Here is a 23,365-nt window from a genome sequence, read left to right as displayed (position 1 = left end):
CCTATTTTTTTAAATGCGAAGCGAGGCTGCAGTTGCGAGGACTCATTCTGGCCGCGAACTTCGGACCGGCCGTAAACTCTGAGGCCGTGAACTCCTCGGACCGCAAACACCGGTCGCAAACAGTTCGGAAACTCTAGCTGCTGGTCGCCACCCCCTCACTGATTACGACCAAAAACACCAATTTTTCGACTTTGAAGCTCCAAAACTCGATCAAAAACCCTTTTTTATGAAAAACACGAAGAACAAACCCCCCTTATTTTTTATAGATCTATCCAAAAACGCAAGAATATTTCAAAAATAAGATCAAATAATGCTCCAAATCTGACAAAATTGACTGGTACAACCAAGCTCTGATACCAATTGTAAAGTCCCTAATCTGCCTGTGTATCAATCAGATCCGTTTGATGGTGCGGAATCCCAATCAAACGGATGATGTCAGATCAAATAGAAGAGAAGGAGAAAAAGAATAATATGAATCTTCAATGTATTGAATAGATTGGAATGATGCTCCTTTACATGAGATTCACACACACACACACACACACACACACAGAAGCTCCCGTTTCTCTCTATTCAGTGCATCAATCTCTACTCCTCACCCTAACACCTATATTTATACTTGGAGAATATGGGCTTGGTGAACATGGGTCGTAAATGGGTTTACGTCCGTAAACCCGTTTATGGCCGTAAACTCAACCGTAAACCCCACCTGGCCGTAAACTAGACTGTAAGCTCATAAAATATTACATAAAAACATAATTGCCCAGAAAAGCAAAGTATAAACCATATTTTGACCCAACAGCTAGACAATCATAGTAATTGTCTATGAAAAGCTTGATATGGCCTAACCCCAGATGTAGTACTTCTTTACTTGTTACCTGAAGTTTTGAAGCATCCATGTCTTTGAGTATGTTTGCAACTTGAATCAGATCATTCAAATTCATCAGAGGAAAATCAGCAATCGAGAAGTAAACAACAACATTGTTTTCCCTCACAACATGGTATCGAAAATTTTGCAGCATATTCTCGAACAGCACATCCTTTGGTATACTCAGTACTGGAACAATTTTCACAAGTGAACATACCTCTTCTTGATCCTTTCCCAACACAACATGGAATCTCAGCTTCATATGAATAAAGTCATATTTATCCTTGAATAGATTAACAATCTTGTACTGAGCTGTAGGAAACATCATTTCATTGACAGGAAAGTCGAGTTGATTCATGTCAGAATTCTCGATAGCATAACTTTTCCTTGGCTTCTTCTCGAACTCATACATCTCATTGTAAGCAACTCTAGCTTCGATATTCTCATAACTATGCAGCTTTCTTGGATCTCCTTTATTCAAAGTAGGAGGATCATTTTGATAAAGTTTCAAAATACTTTGAATTTGACGTTGTTTCTCTAATTCTGCATCTATCTCAGCTTTTCTTTCTTCCTTTGACTTCTCCACTACAACCCCTTTTCCTCTATCTTGATTTGTTGTAGTTTGTTAGGGTTTCGAAGAACTCCCTTCACCTGTTGACCCAATTACAATGCCTTTAGCAATTGGCCTTGTAGTTGTGACAGTTGTTATCACTAGATCAGCCTTCGAGATTATCGTATATGGTGTAGGAATATTAGTTGTAAAAACTTTACCAACAACCTTTGTTTCTTCATTCATTTTTCCAGAAACACCTTCTCCTTTACCAACAATTCTTCTTTCTCCCCCTTGCACCCCTGTGATAACAAGTGGGGCATTCGTTGGTAAGAGATTTATCAGCTGAGATAGTGGGGCTAACTCCTTTTGAATTGTGGTTTCGAATAAACGAAACTTATGAGTTAAGAACTCAGGAGTTAAAAGAGATGAAGATCCAGACTTTGACACGATTTCTTTGAGTTCACGAAGCATAGCATCAAGCTTCCCAAAACTAGTTATATCACCAGCTGCTTTGTCATCAAACTTGGGAATAACAAATTGATACCATTCTACTACTTTTATTACAGCCCCTGCAACAATATCCACTTTCGAAATTAGAGAAGAATAATTTGTATTCAACTCATTGATCTCTTTGGCCACATCAACCTTCAATTCTTCCAGCTTTTGATTCACATCATCTCTGATAGCCTTGACATCTTTAACAAAAAGAACATGCCTTTCCTTTGCAACCATCCTTAGCTCCTTGATTTCACCATTGAAAGAGTCGGGTTGAGCTTTGACTTGGAGCTCATTGTTCTTATCCATAACATCCGGCTTGTGTTGAAGTTGAAGCTCCTGAGCCATGAGCATGACATCGACTTCAATTCCAAATAAAGAGTGTTTGCTTCCTGCATCTGCTTCTGACTGTAATAGAGAATTGAGCTTCCTATTTAAAATCTTGAACTGTTTCCCCGACATAAGCATGTGATCTGGAATGTCTTCTTCTTCAGGATCAAATTCGAGATCAGCAAATGATCCTCCAAATCCGCCATCATTAGTATCATCATCATTTATGGTTTTGAGTGGTTCAGTGGATTGAGATGGGAAAATAGAAGTGATATGTTGATTCATAACTTGATCAAAAGTTGGTGAATGTGTGGTTGTAGAAACTGTGGTGAATAACGATGGTAGAGAAGTAGTGGTAGTGACAGTTGAGGTTTCGAAAATACCTTGAGTAACTGAGACATGGTTTTGTTTGTTTGGAACTCTTTCACCCATGTTGACATGTGCATCCATATCATATACGTGTGAAGGAATGTCTGAGGTTTGAACCTCCTCATTAGATGACTTGGTTAACAAAACCTCGGGTGGTATGACCAAAGTCTTCTCAGGAGTAGCAAGTTTTGTTGAGTCACCAAGAATAGTAGTTGTGTCCACTGTAGAAGTTTTCACAGAGCTACTTGAAATTCCTATCTCCTTGAGATTCGATTTGACAGAGATTTCTTCTTGGATGAACCATCACCCTCTGGTGTTTCAGGAACTTCTTCTTCTGCCATTGAGTCGTCCTGAAGTATCAATTTTCTCTTCTTTGTCTTCTTTGAAATGAGTTTTGCAATATCCTCAGCCCTTCGCTTCTTAGAGGATGGAGAAACTGGTACAGGAACCTATCGAATGATGAGACCTTTCCTTGTAACATGTGGCTTTCGAACCATTGAAGGAGAAAAGCTAGAAGACCTTTCAGGAGATTTTTGTGACCTATGAGCAATCTTCTTAAGACGCTTGAACACACCAGTTTTTGAAGGAACAACTTCGTTTGTATGCTCAATTGTTTCAATTTCAGCAGGCTTTTCAATTTTCTTTGATACTTTGACCACCACTACAGTCTTTTTCTTGGGAGAATTAGTTACTTTTTCCTCTTGAACAAGTTTCTCAGGAGTATTTTCATCAACCTTCTTTGGCTTTCGAGATTTCTTCGAAGTACCTTCATCATGCCTTGGTAGTAAAACACTAGTTTCGTCATTAGGGCTAATTGTTTGTAGATACACCATCAACACTGGATTCGATGGATCAACTTTCTTGAGCATTCCATCAGGAATTCGAGCAACTGAAGGAAATACACTCACATCATCTTCAATTGTTTTTGGATAATTATACTTCACAAACTCAGCCTTTGGTTCATCAGCCGGTACCAGAACTCCTTCCTTCTCGTAGGCATAATGAAGAATCAAACTCCATTACCTCGCACAAGAAACTCCATCCACTGCATTTGTATTTTCCACACTTTTCAAGAATTCCTTCCACATCTGTGTTGCATAATCCACTGCTAGATTGTATTCCGGCTACCATAGCATACACCTCCATCATTCCTTTATCCAAGCCAACACTTCGACCTATTAGACATCGAAGGTAAATGCCAAAAAGAAAATTCCAGATACTGGGAATACCAGATTTCTTGAAGTCGCTTATCTTGGTAAGAGTGGGTTGATAACCCATCTCATTGAACATGTGTAGCACTTGTTCATTAGTGACTTTGTAGAAAAGTGGAGAATTAGGGATTTCGATAATCTTGGCAAATAGCTTCTTGGAAAGACGAAACTTCTTGTCATTCACTAGATTGAATGTCACAGTGTCCATTGTCTTGTTGTATGAGGCAGTAGAACCAACAATTGAGAGCCAAGACATTGGGACTTTAAAGGAACCAAACATCGCAGTAGATAAGACTGAATGTTTTAAAGCGACTATCAGTATATTGAGTTTTTTGGGATACACAGTAACATCACCATCAACTTAATAGTTGGTACTTTGAATCTTCATGATGGGTTGATACGATACGTATTCAGTGGTGTTGGATTGAGGAGCGTCCATGACTAGGGTTTTTCTTGAAATCGTGAAGAACCGAGACAAAAGAGGGCACATATCGTCTTTGAGAAAATTTGGTAAGCGTAAAATTGGAATGAAGACTCAAATGCCCTTTTTATATGTATCCCTTAATTTGAATCTCAAACGGTTACCATTAATGAACTTGACACGTGGTTCTTGAAAGTTGCACCATTAGTCGTTAAAGACGCCATGTCAGATAAAGTGTGTAGCACGATAACCTAGAAACACGTACAGTTACCAAACCATCACATCAAAAGTCTCTTCGTGAGTACTTGTGGATAAGGACCAAAACCTTCAGAATGGAGGTTGGGCTCTTTCTCTTTTGGGTTTGAAAACGAAGTCTATGCCAGACTTTCGAAATCATCAGCCTGAGTTGGTAATACTCAGAACCTCAAGGATTTCGTAAGTGCTGTGTGTCAAGGAAAAAGATAAGAAGCAAAATAATAATAAAAAAATTTGGATCCGTGATGTCAAAAATATAATTTCGACATAAAAGCAGATAAATCTCGGGCAAAGATTGTTTCGTTAAGCATCAAGAGAGATGATGAACAGCTTGTGTGGTTTCTCGTGAATTACAATAGAATACTTGTTGAGAAGTATCGAAGGGCTTCTTTTAGTATGGCTTCGAAGGTGGCTTAAAAATTTCGTTACAGTGTACACTAAACATAAGTATGACAAGTTGTAAACGAAACTACCTGTTTGACCAGTGTAGTCAGTGACAAGTAAGCTTTCAAAAATTTATCAAGTAATGAAGGTTGAGAATGATACTTAGACAGAAATCATATTCTTAAAACCAAAATAAGTCCAAAATCTTGTTGGGTAACAAATGTTGTGGGTTTTGAACATTTGATCAAGATTACAACAAAGAAAGAATATGATTTTGCATCGAAAATAGGTGCTGAAACAAAGGTTTCGTGAATTGTGGAACAAAGTTCCCCGTCAATTTCGTAAGTTGGTTTGACATTTTGGATTTCACTTTCATCACGGTTTCATGATGTTAGATCATTAACACAAAATTTTGATATGTCTAGATCTTGATTGGTTTTTACCATAGATCTTTAGGACATATGTCTTTGTGTGTGATTGTGTAAGAATTTTGGGATGAAAAAGATTGGGTAAAAGAAACGAATGTACCTCTGCTTTGATTTGACCAAGCAGTAAACTCTTAACCCATATGAGAAGAGTAAGGTAGCTCATGATTGAATGAGAAGATAGCCTAATTGGGAAGGAATTCTCAGAATGAGAAAACTATTAAAGCTTCGAAGCTCATAGCATTATCGAGGCTTAAGTCAACATGCTGCAGCATGCTTCTAGGGATATCTTAACTAGTACATAGTTTTCAAAAATATACCTGCCCAGGAAACAGCATGCATGAACAAAGAAAACTTTCCACCTTCTATGATGTAGAGTAAAAGCTTCGCTACATCTACACAACAAGTGAAAATACATACATGAAAAAAAAAATTGGATTTTTGTTTTATAAAAAGAAAATAAGAAAAATAAGAAAATCTTCTTGATATTTTTGAAAATGGAAAAATGGAAAAAATAAAATGAAAATATTTTTGGTATTTTGGATTTTTCGACATGAAAGTAACAAAAGATAAAACACAAATATTTTTGTTGTTTTTGATTTTTCGACATAAAAGTAATGAAAAAAAAATTGTACTAAATTAACGAAAATTTGTGATTAAGCGGATTGTACATGATGTCGAAATCGAAGCGTGTCGAAGCGCTGAATGTGAACAGTAACCTATGAATGATGACCTGTCTTCTCTGACTGAACACTCAGCACCTCTGAATCGACACTTTTGCACCTTTTTCTCTTGTTATTCTTTCGAAAGAAATCCTAGCACAGAATTATCTTCGATCAATCCCAGTCCATTTAGTATTTTTACAAATGACTTTTCATCCAATGACTTTGTATAACTATCAGCAAGCTGATCAGTTGTTTTTACAAAGTGAAATTTGATATTTCCATCTTCCACATGATTCTTGATAAAATGATAACGAAGTGCAATATGCTTTGTTTTCGAATGTTGTACTGGATTGTGACAAATGCGTATAGCACGTTGTGAATCACAATACAATGTAATCTTCTTCATGTTTATAGCATAATCTCGTAATTGGCTTTGAATCCAAATTATTTGTGAAGTGCAAGCTACAACAGCAACATATTCTGCTTATGTTGTGGAAATCGAAACACGTGTTTGTTTCTTCAACCGCCAGCTTACAAGCTTCCCATCTAAGAGTTGGCATCCACCACTTTTACTTTTTCGATCAAGACTACAACCTCCCAGATCAACATCTGAAAAAGCTTGTATGGAAAAGCCAGTTTTCGAAGGATACCACAATCCTAACGAAATTGTTACTTTGAGATATCGAAAAATATTATTCACTGCTGTTAAGTGTTATTCTCTGGGATTTGATTGATATCTGGCACAATTACAAACTGAAAACATAATATTAGGTCGACTTGTCATAAGGTAAAGTAACGAACCTATCATGCTTCTGTATAAAGTAATATCAACAGCTGGTTTATCAAACGAATGATTGAGCCTTGTTCCAACCGTCATTGGTACTCGTAACTTTGTGTTATTCGTCATCCCAAATTTTTCAAGCAAATTTTTTGTGTATTTTTCTTGATTTATAAAAATTCCATCTCTGCTTTGACGAATATTCAATCCCAGAAAGTTGTTTATTTTTCCCATCATGCACATCTCAAATTGACTTTTCATCAGATTTTCGAATTCACTAGACAAAGCAGGGTCAGTAAAGCCAAAAATAATATCATCGACATAAATTTGAACAAGCATAAGATGATTCCCAACTTTCTTTCGAAATAAAGTGGGATCAACTGACCCTTGTTTAAATTTAGATTATTTTAGGAAATCGGTAAGTGTGGCATACCAAGCTCTTGGTGCATGTTTTAACCCATAAACAGATTTATCTAACACATAACAATGATCAAGAAATTGAGAATTAATAAAACCTGGTGGTTGTTCAACATAAACCGTTTCTTCGAAAACTCTATTAAGAAATGCACACTTCACATCCATTTGATAAACATCAAGTCTAGCCTTATTTCGAATAATATTGCCTTCTTTATCAGTTTTATTTTTGAAAATCCATTTTAATCCAATCAAAGATACATCATCTGGTTTCGGAACTAACCTCCAAACTTTATTTCTTTCAAATTCAGCCAACTCAGATTGCATAGAAACAATCCAATCAGGATCTTCCATTGCAATCTTGACTGTTTTTTGTTCAATTTTCGAAATATAGACATTGAACATACAAAATTCTTGATGAATGTTGAGTACCTCATGTTTAGCACGAAGTTGAGCTCTTGTAAGAACTCCATCTTGAGGATCACCAAGAACTTGTTCCTTTGGATGATTTCTTCCAATGGTGGATATGCTGGATCAAAATCCAATGGAGCGTCATCGAACATTTCATCATTCTTCGAACCTGCAACAGAAAAATTATCATTTAAATCATGAAAAGTTTCATGTTGATTATTATTATTCGACATATTAAGCTTCCCCTTTACAATTTCATTTTCATATTGCTCCCCCTCGATGTTATCAATCATTCTCCTATTCTCGCCCTCGAAAGAATGCTTCCTCTCAATATGAGAATTCGAATGCAAGTGTTCCCCCTCCACTTGATCATTTGACATACTTTCGCAAATATCAGGAGAATGAGATGTCGAATTTTCAACATCTTCCTGAGTAAGTATCGAAAAGTCAGAATGCTTTGACGATTCAAGAAGTTGATTATCCTTTCAGCATCAGCAGCCCTATCTGGAACACCAAAAATTAAATCAAAATCAAAATCAGACGAATTAATACTATCAGATTCATCTTTTGATTCATTAATAATTGGTTTTTGTTCAAAGCACTTGTTAACTTGTTTGATATAAAAATCATCGAAAGTTAGATTGAATGTTTCTTTAGTTTTTCGAGTTTGCTTATTTAATACTCGATATGCAATCGAATTATGAGAATATCCCAAGAAAATTCCTTTGTCAACTTTAGACTGAAATTTCGAAAGATTATCCTTGAGATTCATGATAAAACACCTCCAACCCAAAACATGAAAGAATTTGACATTAGGTTTTCGGTTATTGATAATTTCATAAGGATTTGAATCTTCGATGAATAAATGATCTATTCTATGTAAAACATGCGGTAGAGATTGCTTCAGCCCAGAGGTATTGAGGAAGATTCACATATGTGTGCATCGCTCTTGCTGCTTCACAAAGAGAACGATTTCGCCTTTCAACAACACCATTCTGTTGAGGTGTGTAGGGTGAAGAAAAATTATGCGAAATTCCTTTTTCAGTTAAAAATGAATCAAGTACATTGTTCTTAAATTCTGAACCATTATCACTCTTGATTTTTCGAACTTTCTTCCTGAAACTTGTTTCGATTTTCTTGATAAAATCAATCATGACTTGAGCAACTTCAGATTTTAACCTGAGAAAATAAACTCAAGTAAATCTAGAAAAATCATCAACAATAACCAAAATGTACCATTTCTTGTTGAGAGTTTCAACAGTCGATGGTTCACAAAGATCAATATGAAGAAGTTCCAATGGTTCAACAATTTTCGAATCGATAACAACTGGATGTCCTTGACGATGTTGTTTCCCTTGTTCGCAAGCTGCACACAAAGTATCATTGTCAAATTTTAAAACATGTAAACCTCGGACAATATCATTTACCACCAGTTTATTAAGATTTCGAAAGTTCAAATGTGAAAGTCGACGATGCCAGAGCCAGCTAATATCAGATGAAGCTTTTGATAGTAAGCATACGGAGGGAATTCCAACTATTGGTTTGATGTCGAGAGTGAACATATCTCCATGTCGTTTGGATTTAAGTAAAACTTCGTTTGTGTTGACATTCAAAATTATACTTCCTTCTTCATTAAACACCACTTGATTGTTGGTGCCCACAACAAGTTGCGAAACACTTATCAAGTTATGTTGAAGACCTTCGACATAAGCGACACGGTTGACAGTGAATTTCCCATTTGTTACCTTACCATATCCTTTAACTTGACACTTTTGATTGTTGCTAAACTTTACAACTCCCGCATTCTCCAATCTTCGAAAATCACGTAAATTTTCTTTCCTTCCAGTCATGTGACGAGAGCAACCACTATCGATATACCATTTTTCATCATATTGCTCGTCACATAAAACCTGCAATCATTGAAAAAATTTAGGGATGTCGTAATCATAATCGAACTTTGTGAATGCAATTAATAAATATATCCTTGACTAAATTCAATTAAAATTTCTCGATCTAAGCTTTTAGATTGGAAACGAAGTATAACATTCTCTCCCTTAATTATAGCAAAAACAACTCTTCAACCCCTACAACTTTGTAAAGTGAAACTTTTGTTTTTCTATAATCAATATTGCCAACTAGCAACACTTAAAAACAATAATCATGCTCCCACTAACATGATGATTATATCCATTCCAGCATAACATTTATGCTCCCACTAGATTTGATGCATATCATAAACTAGCTGGACTTCTGGAAGACAACACTTAACTATGTGCTTCGATAAGTCGTTATCTAAGCTTTTCAAACTCATACGCCTTTCCTTAGACAACTCACATGTGTGTCTAAACTAATTCAGAACTTATATTACTAAGTCCCAAATGTTCAGACTAATCGCCAAATCTCACAATTCGAACTATAAAGAGGGATGTCGTAATCATAATCGAATTTGAGAATGCAGTTTACATAATCGCTATCTCCATAAAATTTCTCTTAGTGAAAGCGTTTCCTCACAATCATTTTCATGAAGGAGATAAACCTTATGACACTTAGATTTATGGTGCATGTGTTCCTATCCATGTGAATTTATCATAACCATAATCATAAGATAATGCTTGTGACAAATCCAAACTCTTATGGATAGAACTTGTTCATACTTAATTTCTTGCCATCAAGGGTCCCACCATTGTTTCCAAGTTATTTAGCAGCTCACCTATGCCCGTCAATGTACTTTCATTGAACAAGGTGCTTGCCTTATGCAGTCTTTTGAGAACTCGTAGAACTCATATACATAATCAACTCAACTGGATTGGCACAGAAACAAGAATACGTCAACACGATAGGCTACAATCCTCAAGTTGTATGCTAGTGTTTAATAGCAGGTTTACTCTCGATTAGTTCTTGAAACTTTTCAAGATCTTTAGACTCCCACTAAACTCTTGACATATAAAATTCTCTTGTCAATAAACGTTTCTTTACAAACAAATATTCAAGAGTTAGTGCGTGTCTATATCAAGACAAACCACTACACACAGTTGGTCTTAGTTGGTCTTTGTCTCCTCCAACATATCACAACTTACCAATTTCAAACGTGCAAGAGTAAGAAAAACAATTTTCTACTTCACATTTGATGAGTGTGTTAGACCTTCTTAAGATGTGTCACTCAATTCACAATCTTGGAGTATGACTCTAAGACTTGATTTTGGAACGAAGTATGACTCATCCTTTTGATTTAACCATTTCAAAATTTTCCGATTCCTCTTCTTAGCCATACTAGTGCACTAAGATGTCCTTAGAGGATCAATTGTGATATAGTTATTAATCATTAAGACGATCATAAAACACGATACAAAAGTAATCTCCCTTCTTCTTAGATTGGAGAAACTCTTTATCTTTCTGCCTTCATTGATTCTACTTATTCGTTCTGCCATTCATTGAAACTTTTTTCAATGATTCAGAATTACACTTAATCTTGTAAGTATAACCACATTTACTAGACCTTTAGTAAATCATGACGAATAATGTTATTATTATTTATGGTGGACTTGACTAGTGCACAACATTGTGTACTAGTTTCTTTAGTCCTTCACTTGACTCACATACTTATGTGAACAAGGAATTAGTCTTAATTACCTAAGTACCAAGATTTCCATACATCGCACAATACAAGTTGTATGATTCCAAGTTTCTGTCCAATTGAAACTTGGGCGATGGGAATCTTTCCTTACTTAGAAAGTTATGACAATAACATAACTAAGAATCACATCCATTTCAACATTGCTAATGATAGAAATACACAAACATCAATTTTTCATACATGTCATTGCAAACAAGATAAATAAGACAAAATCAAAATTTATTTTATTACGGAAAAATTTGTCCTTACAACGCAACTCAAATGAAAAACTATGCTATTACATTTCTTAGCAATTTATCTTAACTTTAAAGTAGCAGCTCAAAAAATCCGATCTTCGAATCCATGCGATCAAAATCCATTTCTTCGCGATCAGACTCAACTCACTTCTTCCTTTAAGCTTCCTCTATTTTCTTTGATTCTACAAAACATCAAAAACGGTAATCTTATCACATAATGTATCAAGAATCAAAAAATGGGAACCTATAGAGTTAGTTAATGGATTTTACCTGAAGTAGAGCGATATGTCTTGACTCTCCCATTTCTTAGATCTCTCAGGTAGACAGGGCAGTTTCATCTTCAATGCCCCTTCTCTTGGAAATAAAAGCAAATTGACTCTTTTGGAACAGCACACGGAACTACCTCAGACTTTGCCTTTCTCTTATGATCAAACTTTTCGACCATGGCATGTCTTTCGTTGCCATTGCCTATGTCCATGGAGGTTTGGAAGGCAGATCCACCAATCAACTTTGCTTCTCCAGTACGCCAAATCATTGCTGATTCAGCAGCAACAAGCAAATATGTGAGATCGATGAGGGTCACGTCGTGGTCTATCATATAGTACTCTCTTACGAACTTACTATATGAGCCAGGAAGCGATTGAAGAACCCAGTCAACAGCTAGCTTCTCACAGACAACGACTCCCAACATTCTTAACCTATCAATGTGTGACTTCTTCTTTAAGACGTGTGCACACACTGCCTTTCCTTCTTCATGTTTACTTGCCAAAAGGGCTTGAGTGAGCTTGAACTTTTCAAGCCTTTGAACTTGTGTGTTAGGGAGAACAATAGGAGGGGGTGGAGGAAGTGAAGCACGATCTCTCATTCCTCGATCGAATCGTGGAATATCACCTTCATGTGGAAAACTTGTTCTAAGGGATTTGGGAAGACTATAGTTGTCATACTTTGACATCTACAAAACGGGAGATATTAAGGCTAGGACCCAACACAATATTCTACAACTTGGAAGAGGGATGTCGTAATCCAAATTGCAGAACATTTGAAGGTAAGTGAATGACGATTCACTAATTTTCCACCATGAAAAACGAAAAAGAATTTAAGTTTTAAATGTATTGAAAACTCCTAGATCCTTTGAGATTCATTGAACTTTTCAATGGCATGTTTAAATCTCGATATGCCCCTCGATTTGTGACTGGGATGTCGAGGATCACAAAACAGGGTGTGAATAACCATGCAAACATACATGGTGCTCCCAATGTTATAGTCACCTATTCGATGTGTCGGTTAACCACACACACTCCACCGAACTATGACAAACACCGAGTCACCCTTCGTTACCTTTGCTTAGAACCCATTTAGTGTGCATGTTAACCACACACGCTCCACTAATGTCTTAGCAAGGGTAGAAAGTGTAATTTCATGGAATTGCATCAAATTCACTTTTGCCTAAAGTAACTAAGATTTGGGAATTTTGTAAAACATTTAGTTACTTTATAATTCATTATACTTCTAATGGAAAGGGTTTGCCCTATCCTATCCGTTCGGCTAATGACCCTCCACTAATCAAGGAAGCGGTTGGTGAGAATGGACACCCATTAAACGACCATTTTATAGGCCATAACCTTATACCCCTCATAGATCGGCTTCGTGAATGAGGCCTACTAACGGTAAGACTAGCATTTAAGTTATACATATATAATATTAGACATTTTAATTTTATATATAGTATAAGGTTGTATTTTACACTTTTAAAATACTATGTGGTCTAATTTAATAAATTACACTTTTAATTTAATTAAATTTAAACCATATCACTATGGATTTATTAACTCTCTTTTAATTATACACTTAATTAATTTAATAAAACCATAAGGGTGTAATTTGAACTTTTCAAAACTTAGGTTTTAGAATTTAATATTTCAAAATTAAACTTTTAATAAAAAATTAAATTCCAAAACTTAAGGGCAAATTTTGAAACCTTGCAAAACAATTAGGTTTAACTATTTAAATTTCAAAGCCTAAAACTATTAAGCCAAATTTAAACTATAAAACTTAAGGGTGTAATTTGAAAACTTTTCTAAATTACTAGGTCAAATATTTGACTAATATTAATCATATATTATCCATATTTAACCAAATCCATTAGTTTTGATAAGGATAACCATTCCAAACTTAAAAATTCGGATTTTGGCAAGAAAAATGAGTTTTGGAAATTATCCTCAACAAAATCTAGCAGAAAAATTAGAAAACCCAGCAGCAGAGCCCTGGACTCGTCGAGTCCACAATAGAACTCATCGAGTAGAACCTACTCGCCGAGTCCATGAATGGACTCGACGATTCTGCCAGTCAGAAGGTGAATTTTTCGATTCTCTTGCAAGCAATGAACAATTAAAACATCAAATACATCAAACAAACAGCCTAGGCTCTGATACCACTGATGGGACTTGAGCACTACATCATTCTTATGGTGTACATGCAAACCCTAAAGCTTTGGATCTAGTTTGTCTAATGAACATGCAATAATCATCCAAAGCCATAAACCCCAGATCTAGCATATGTATATCGAAATTAACATGTAAGAACATATCTAGATGAATACCTCTTATAGAATAGCTTGAATCTCGTTTCCTTGGAGCTTAGAGTCACAAATGTCACTCCTCTAATGGTTTACAAACACCACAAGCAAGAGGATGATATTGGAAAGAGGGGAGGAGCACCAAAACCGTCCAAGATCTCTACAAGAAATCTTAGCCACGTTTTTGGGATCCCTAGGGGTCTATTTATTTTTGTGTGGGCTGCTAGGGTTTCAGGAGAAACCCTAATTCTCTGCTTAGGCCTTAAGCAACCCATGGAACCTTTCTAGAAGGCCCTTGGATGAAAATCATATGAGCTTCCATAGATTTCGTCCAACTCCCTTCCCTTTAGGAATCCATAGCCCACAATGCAATTATCTTATAATTACAATATTAGTCCCCCAGGTCTAATTAATCTCTTTTAGCCACATAATTAATTTCTTAATTAATTCTTGTCCAATATTAGTTAAACTTTATGATTTCTCTATTAATATATTATTCATATAATGTATTAATAAACCATAATTAACCTCTTTCTTCATAAATCATCCTATCTAGTTGCTTTGATGAAGTTAACCCAAAAGGACCATGCACAACCGGGTCAAATACTTACCAAATATAGTTACGGGTTTAGACACTAATCCAACAGAACTGACATTTGACATTTCGTTCAAATACTTCTCATAAGCATTTTTGATTTGTTGTTGAGAGGATTTTCCTGTTTGATAAGATTTTCCTTTTCCTTCAAGCCAATGATCAATGTTTTGTACATTTGATCGACTCTTGGTATATGAAACCTTGAAAGTTTATTTCGCAGGAGGATTAGGAAAATTCGGTTGTTGGGGGTATGTATTTAACATTCCGTTTTGATTGAAATTGTTCAACTCTTTTATTTTCACCTTTTGTTTTAAAACATTGTTGTGTATGATTTCGAAGTTGAGAAGACGGTGAGTTGTTCTGTGATTGATATGACTTTGAAAAACCATCATTGAAAACCCTTTGATTTCTTGTTTGATTAGTTGAATGAAACTTCTCGAAAAATTGTGATTTTGAAATCTGCTTTCCATTCAATTTTTTATTATGATTTTGTGACAAAAACTTTGTTTCGTTAATTTAGGTTTTCGAAAAATCTTTTTGTGAAGTTGATTGAGACACATTTTTTTTAGACAGAGCGAGATTTTTCTTATTAACTGAATTTGATGAAAACTTTGTCTTTACCTTTTCAGACACTGTCTTTTCAGTTGTTTTTTTTTTTCAAATCGTTTTGTTTCTTTTGAGACTCAGCAATTTGCCAAAAAAACTTTCTTTCGTGCTTCTCTCTTTGAAATTCCATCTTCTTTTGAAAAGTTTTCGATTTTCTCTTTAAACTCTTTTGAATTTATTTTGTCATTTGAAAGTACAATTTCAAAATCAACTTGTTTCTTTGAAATTTCTGTTTTTGCAACCAATTTTCTTTGTGGTTTTTGTCTTTGAAACGTGTATGAATTCTTGGGAAGATTGTTTTCGATAGTGCTTTGATTAGAAAAAAATCTTTCATTCGATGTTTGCTTATTATCTTCTTCAACCAATTTGTTGAATTTTGGTTTGATGTGATCGACATTCCCAGTTGTGATAAACACTTGGTTTGGAGAGATAACATCGTCCGTACACTTGAAATTTGGATACACAATTGAATGTATTTCTAGATAATGAGAACTTTTTTTTCATCACTTTGTCGAAATTTTCAGTTTCACCATACACCTGATCAACAACAACTCTTGGGATTTCATTTGCTTTCGAAACATCATTTGTTGTAGTTGTTTCTTTCGAAATTTCATCATCATCCTTTTCATCATCACTACTGTCACTTTGACTATCTCTGACACTTACATGATCCATCACAAACTTTCGAAGTTGAGGGTTGGTCAATGTAAGTCTTTTCCAATGAATCATTATATTTTTCTTTGCCTTTAGTCAAAGATGTGACATGAATGACAGACAACTGAGAACAATCGATAGATTCTTCCTCCTCAATTTCACTAAATTCACTAACATTATCAGAATTATCTTCAATATCAGCAAAATTAGATTGAGAGTCAGATTTCGAATTCTCAGTCCTTTTCAAAATCTTTGTTTGTTCGTTCTTGGTTAAGGTTTCATTCACAATGTCAACTAATTCATTAGCATCCAAATATTCATCTATTTTCACAATTTCATAAACAAACCTATTATCAGGAACTTTATCATACTCATATATAGTCTTTTCACAATCATAGGACACACAATCAATCTTTTCTCTTTTGAAACTTAAGAATGGTAATAACTTCCTATGTTGTTCTTTGCTTATGTCAGAAGAATGATTTAAAACAGTTAATTTTGCATACAACCTTTTCGTAGAGTTACAATAAATGTTTCTCTGAGCAAGTAACATCGTAACTTCATTATTCAAGTTATCTCTATCACACAAGAGATTTGTTATTTGTAATTCAAGATATTCTACTCTCATTTTCTTCAAATCCAACTGCTTCTGTGTCTCTAGTAATTAAGTACTAGATTTCTTAGCCTCATTACTAGCAGAGATATCCAAATTATCAAAATAAGCAACAGTGTCATCAAAAGCAGTCAATTCAGAATCATAAGCATTCAAAAAATATTAAAAGATTGAAGTATAGAACGTACCTTCGTTGTCATTGGTGATTTGTCTCCACTTTTTGTCATAAAGCAATGACCAGTTACATTCTCTTCATCTTCTTCCTCAAATTTCGCAAACATCACTCCATGCGTAGGATTACGCATTTCTTCGTCATCTGAACCTGAGGACCAAATCTAATAAGTCCCATCTTCATCTCCTTCTCCTCTCGCCACCAATGACAATCCTTTCGCTTTTGCTCTCACCTTCTCCAGACGTTCGACATAATAAGCTTCGTCATTGATCTTATTCTTCTTTTCTTCTTTCTTTCGAAGTATACAATCATTTGCCATGTGATTTGCGCCATGACAATAGTGACAGTCGACACCATAATCACCTTTGAGCTTCTTTTCAACTTTCGAATCTTCAGAATTTGAATCTTTCCTTTCGAACTTCTTCTCCTCATTCACTTTTCCAGCAAAACTCACTTTTGCTTCTCCAGTCCTTACTTTCGAACCAAATGGCTTTTTATAAAAAAATTTCACTTTGTTGTTAGAGTAAAAAGCAATGGCTTCGTCATCTGAGTTAACAATCAAGCCTTCGTCATCAGAACTCTCTTTTTCAGTAGCTTCTTTCTTAGATACTTTTGAGACTAAAGCAAGTGGTCCTCCCAAGCTTATCTTGGATTCTTCAGCCATTTCGATAAATTCAGGCTCATTAGTTTTCAGCAAATTATAAAGATCATTCAGAGTTGAGGTATCGAAGCTCTGTTGAGTTTTCACCATAAGACTAACATTTCGCCATTCTTTTCGTAGTCCCATAATGAAAGTGAGATTAAACTCCATGATTGTCCTGGTTATTTCATTGCGATTGCATTTGTAGATGAGTTCATTCAAGCGATCGTAATAAAGTTCAATAGATTCACCTTCCTTTTGCTTGAATTCTTTCAATTCCACCAGACAATGCTTCCCAGAGTTGATTTTCATCTTTTCACTCCCTTGGAACTTCTCTTTGAGAGTATTCCAAATTTCTTTTGCAGATTTACAACTACGAACATAGTTATAAAGAGCATGACGAAGAGCACCACGAAGCTTTCTCATACATATTTTCTCATTCTTCTTCAGCCTTGTTGATTGGTCAAAAACACTTTGAGTTGAAGCAGATGAACCAATGGCTTGAACATTCACTGGAGGAAGAACATTGCCATCAATACATTCCCAAAGCTCTTCATCCAGTCCATTCAAGTAGTCTTCCATGCGATCAACCAATTGATCATAATACTCAGGAATTAGCATAAGAATCTTTGTTGAAGATTCTAGCAAATGAGAAAAAGACGTCATCGTGTTCATTCGCCATTGATGTACGGATGAATTCTCACAAAAACTTCAGGAATTCGAGAATTAATGGATGAATTGATCAGAAAAAGCAAACAGAACACTCGATTAAACAAACTAGTTGCAAAATCGAATCACGACTGGAGATCAAAGATGATTTTCAGTATCAAAAGTGCGGAAACTTTTGAATCCAATACGAGACTCAAAATAAGATTGGCACAAGATGAAAATCAGATCATTGCAGTATGATTCCTGCTCTGATACCAATTGTAGTAGTGATTTAATCGAGTAGTTAAACGAGATCAAAAAACAAATAGAATTAAGAACACTCAGAGTAGATATAATCTTGTTTCAGCTCGTATTATGCTTTCTTGATACAAAGAGAATTAGACAGAAGTGTAGCAAAAGTTCTTATCTATCTACTGTATCTTCCCCTATTTATTGGAGAATAGAAAGCACATAAAAAATACAAAGGACTATACATTAGAATTTCGAAAATAACAATGTCTTTGTAATAACATTACATTACTTCACGAACATTACAAAACTTCGACACCTTACAACATACTTCGACTCTTACACAAAATTTTATAAATTGATTATGTATATTCATTTTATGAATATATGTCGTAAAATATGTAAAAGAAACGTTTTTATTTCTATATATTGTATTAACAAACCAATATTGCACCTAAGTAAAACTAAAATTACTATAAATAACACCAACATTGCCCTTATGTATGTGGAGTTGTTTACCTTTGGTTTCTAGACACGAAAACCATTCGTTTTGTAGAATTTAAACCCACGAACTATACCCGACATAGTTGGTTTTGCTTCGTATCAGAAAAATAAAATCACAAGACAATTGTAAATATCTTAATGTACTTTAATATGGTTGATCTTAAAATCTTATAAACGAAAACGATGACAATCACACTAGGATCCATCTGAAATATAATCTATATTGGGATCTTAGGATCCCGGCTAGGATTTTAAAATCCTATCTCGATCCAATCTCACCTCTTTAGTTTTGTGTATAGTCGGAGCTTAGAAAATCTTTCATTAAACTAGAAATCTAAAATCAAGCGTCGTAGTATTACTACGATATGTCTCATAAAACATCAAAACTTTATTCTTTCATCTCGAATGATAGTAAAAAACTTTATTCTTTCATCTCGAATTATATACTATCGTGACACTCATGATATTCCGTTGTGATCTTATTATACCTTTAGTTTTATGGTATAAAATGTTTTCTTCCTAATTTGTAGGAACAAAAACTATGATTCATGCTAAAATTAATTCTACAATATATATCTTAAGCAATGTCGGTACTACACAAACATGACCTTGCAACAAATTTAAAGACTAATTCATTTTGGTAGGATACTACGATTCCGATCCAATCTTAATATCATGATCTTGAAAAACATAAAACGATCTAACCTACGACTAGCGATTGATAATTTAACATCTAATAAGACACTTATTTGCATTTCATACGCCGATGATTAGCCTTGTAAAGATGATAAGATCTCAATTTTCAAACACATTTTCCAAACTAACATCACATATCATATTTAGATCAAACAATCCAATATTCAAAAGAGTGAAAGACTACAACTTACTAGCTAGACGTTTAACTTGTTAACGGCTCTAACTCTCATGCTGCTGTTTATCATCACCAGAGCCTTCCACAAGTCTCTCATGTGAACCAAAACAGAAGCACTGGTTCACCGTTGATCTCCTAACGCTATTCACCACCCCTTGTTCTTCATCATCAACTCCATCATCAAACATCTGATTGGAACTCAATGAACCCACAACATCAATTCCTACACCTTTATGATCATCCAACGAATTCTGTGAGGAAGATAATGATGATTTTGAGAACGAATTTGATCTCGACCCTCCTCGATTCAAATGTGGCATCGCCTGCATAACTCCATTAACAAAACCAGAAGCAAGCTTCTTTTTAACAGTTGGACTTGGAAGATTACTCCTTGCAGCAAGTGTTCTCTTGTTGTTTAACAATGAAGTCGAGTATTGTTGTCTCAATGGAACCGGAATTTCCTTCACATTTTTAGTCAAAACCAAACCTCCGTTTCCATTCCTCTTTCTAATCCACCTCAGGAATCGCTGAATCCCCTTCTGTTTCTTCTTCTTGGATTCCACATTCGAGTTCGAATTATTTGAACTCGAATCGAGTTGACTCAGCTCTCCAGAACGCATGCTGAACACCGGAGTACCAAAAGCAGTGGAGGATGTACTTTCCATTCCGGTGTACAAGAACATTTCAGAATCAGAAAGTTTGAAGGAACTCCCCGGACTAGCACCACCACCACCACCACTGCCGCCCATTTTCAACCGGGAAGCAATGAGTTTTCTTGCTGTGTAGTCTTGGCTACTGAGAGTTGCTCCGGCGGAAATAAGTTGTCTGGTGAGTAGTTCAGATGAAGCGGATTGTGGTCTTTGTTTAAGAAGATCGAGTGGGGCCATACCATTATTGTCACGGATGTTTACATCAAGTGAACCCACGATTATAAGCAGTTCGATTAGGTCACTGTGTAGGTTTCCGTTAATGGCCAAGTGAAGAGCAGTTCTTCCTCCGTTATCTTTAGCGTTAATGGTTTCTTCAATTTTGCATGTTTTTGAGCAGACTAATTGTTTCATGAGACCAATTTGACGATCAAGTCGCCGGAAAGTGGGTGTCTGGAAACCTGTTACCGCTTTATGTAAAAACGTCTCTCCGGCGTCGTTTCTTGAATGGACGGAAGAAGGAGATGCTTGGATTAGAACTTTAACAGCGGATAATTGGCCTCTGTAAGCAGCTGTATGGAGTGCTGTGTTGCCTTGTTTGTCGGTGGAGTTGATAATGTCAAACGACGAAATAAGATGTTTGACCACCTGCATTTTAATTTTTTGTTTTAGACCTCATACTTTCAAAAACCACAAAACAAGTCCCTCAATCAGAAAATATTAGTACAATATAACATGGCTCGTTGACAAAAAAAAATAAAGAATAGTCCTTTTGTATGTCATTTGGCAGATTGCAAAACGAGTCAAAACACATAAGTTTTTTATATAAAAAATATATGTTGGAACAATTAGTCAATTAACCATAACATATACTAACCTAAATCAACCAATATTCACTTTAATCGGTTGAAATTATTACCACACAAGATGAAAACGAAAATGAAGTTGAAGATACAGAAGAAAGAAAGAAAGAGAATCTTACCTCAATCTGTCCTCTGGCAGCTGCCGTGTGTAAAATCGTTGAGCATTGAACATCTCTAAAACCCAAAACATCTTCACCGGAGCAATCACCAAGAACCTCCTTCAATATCTTCAAATTACCACCTCTCGCCAACGCATGAACGGCTCTGTTCTTCATTTCCTGCTTGTAACCACATGGGATCTCATTATCCCCAATCTGTTCTTCACTACCAGACATCAATCGTGGAGACATCGCGAAATCATAAATGATCCAAAAAACCTCACTGTTCTTGCTCCTCGCAGCAGCATATAATACATCAGTCACACCATACTCCCCTTCTCCAAATACCAAAAGGGGGTCTTTTTGTAATAATTCTTGAACAAAATGCAAATCACCGGCAGATGCAGCGGTATACAGAAGCCAGCCCCCATAGCCAGCTCCGATTAAGGAGCTTTTTCCTCTTTTGGATTCGCCTTCATATAAAAGCTTCCGGGCGACCAAGCATCGGTTTTTGGCAACGTCGTCGAACTGTTCTTCGTCATCCCAGACGACTTCAAGGCGGCGTATGCGCCGGAGGGATGTTAGTTTGATTAAGTGGTTGCCGTCAAGGCGGAGAAGCTCCCGTACCAAGTCGTAGTGGCCGTTCGCGGCTGCCCAATCGATCGGAGATGCGTACCACCATTGGTCTCCAGTGCTTTCCCATCGAAGGGGGAAATATGTCGGAGCCATTGATAAACAGCAGTCTCTCTAAATACTAAATAGAATAGATAACTCCGAGCTCTGTTAACATACGGATGTGCAAACCATTGTGTTGTTGTGTAGGGTTCAAGTTCAACCACACAGATTCAAGATCTGCAATGATGGAAAATCCGAAAAGGTAAGGTAAATAGTCGGTATCTTAACTAAGAAGATTTAATTATAACGCATGTAGAGTGTTTGTCGACTTAAAAAAGGAAAGGAAATTCAGAGTACTCCTATATTGGGATTAAAGGTTGTTAAGAAGAAGCGCACAGACCCAATCAAAGCACAAAGGCATGTGAGAGAAATCACCATGGCATGTCAGAGACATAGGCATGCTCGCTTGAAGGATCACATGACAAAATAATTACCCATTAACAATTTTCTTTCCACAAAGGCAATTACATTAGATTTTGAACACAAAGAATCAAAGAAGAAAGGGGATTTTTCTTAATCATGATTCGAATAAAAGCAAGACAAAAAGAAGAAAACATCACCCTACTGACCTGCATTAGATATATAACCGAAAGACACTGTTGATCCCTTCGAAAGATTAGAAAAAAAAAAAAAAAAAATAACCCAATTTATGGTGCAAAGGATAAAAGGGTTGAGATGTGTACATGTAAATATGGCGGGAACAGTATATATATTATATATGAGAAAAAAGAAAGATTCGATAGTGAAAACTGTAAAGGGGGAATGGATAAAGATGGGAGTACCTTGGGAAGAAAGTTGCAGAGCAGGTGTTTGACGAAATTGTTGAGAGAAGAGAAAGATGAAAAACAGGTCTGGAGAATATCGATGAAATTAATGTCTGAGTTGCGAGATTCAAGAGATTGGAAGACGAGACTGAGCCTTCGCGCCTTGTCGTTATCGTAACGCGGGAGTATCAACAGTATTGTTAACACGTCGGTTAACAACTGGTACAAAACAAAATACTCTCATTTTATCTTTAATCAAATTTATATAGGCGACAAGTCAGACTCGGACTAGTAACTAGTTGGAAACAAGAAAGAATTTTATTTTTTTATTTTTTTAGTAATTTATACGGTGCAAAAGCTATATTTATTTTTTATTTTTAAAAATTAATTCGAGTATCTCTTTTATATATATATATATATATATATATATATATATATATATATATATATATATATATATATATAAAAGATTTGAGATACCTAAAACTAATATGTGAGTCGTGGTGAACCATGGTCACCTTGGTGACTGATGTTCGACGTTAATCCAATGTAGCAGTATTGAAATGCGCTATTACACATCGAGATGCATTTGGGGTGGCCAAGATGATGATTCACTTTTCTTTATTGGGATAATGACCTAAGAGGGTATCGTACTTTAGCTTTTGGTCACATTTGATCATTAAATTATTTTGTGTTTTATTAACCTTTGAACTTGTTGAAATGTGTACATTATATCATTATG

At 35.6% G+C, this 23,365-nt stretch overlaps 1 protein-coding gene across 3 annotated transcripts; it reads right to left on the bottom strand.

Moving 5' to 3' along the window:
• Positions 1–19,516: 19,516 nt before the first annotated feature.
• On the bottom strand, positions 19,517–22,819 carry LOC145097951 (Ankyrin repeat family protein). 3 transcript variants are annotated; one of them, XM_079035624.1, is made up of 3 exons: positions 22,642–22,819; positions 21,206–22,036; positions 19,517–20,871 (listed from the first exon to the last, which is right to left on the bottom strand). In XM_079035624.1, exons 2-3 carry the CDS (start codon positions 21,911–21,913, stop codon positions 19,621–19,623), a joined length of 1,959 nt encoding a protein of 652 aa, XP_078891750.1. In that variant the 5' UTR covers positions 21,914–22,036; positions 22,642–22,819; the 3' UTR covers positions 19,517–19,620. The 3 variants fall into 3 exon arrangements, with proteins under 3 accessions (XP_078891750.1, XP_078891751.1, XP_078891752.1); XM_079035625.1 differs by lacking the exon at positions 22,642–22,819 and adding an exon at positions 22,429–22,594; XM_079035626.1 differs by lacking the exon at positions 22,642–22,819 and adding an exon at positions 22,235–22,390.
• Positions 22,820–23,365: the final 546 nt, after the last annotated feature.

The sequence above is a fragment of the Lactuca serriola genome, chromosome 4 (genome assembly GCF_051521515.1).
Source record: "Lactuca serriola cultivar US96UC23 chromosome 4, Lser_US96UC23_V15, whole genome shotgun sequence".
Classification (NCBI taxonomy): Eukaryota; Viridiplantae; Streptophyta; class Magnoliopsida; order Asterales; family Asteraceae; genus Lactuca; species Lactuca serriola.
This window is presented reverse-complemented; position numbering and strand designations above follow the sequence as displayed.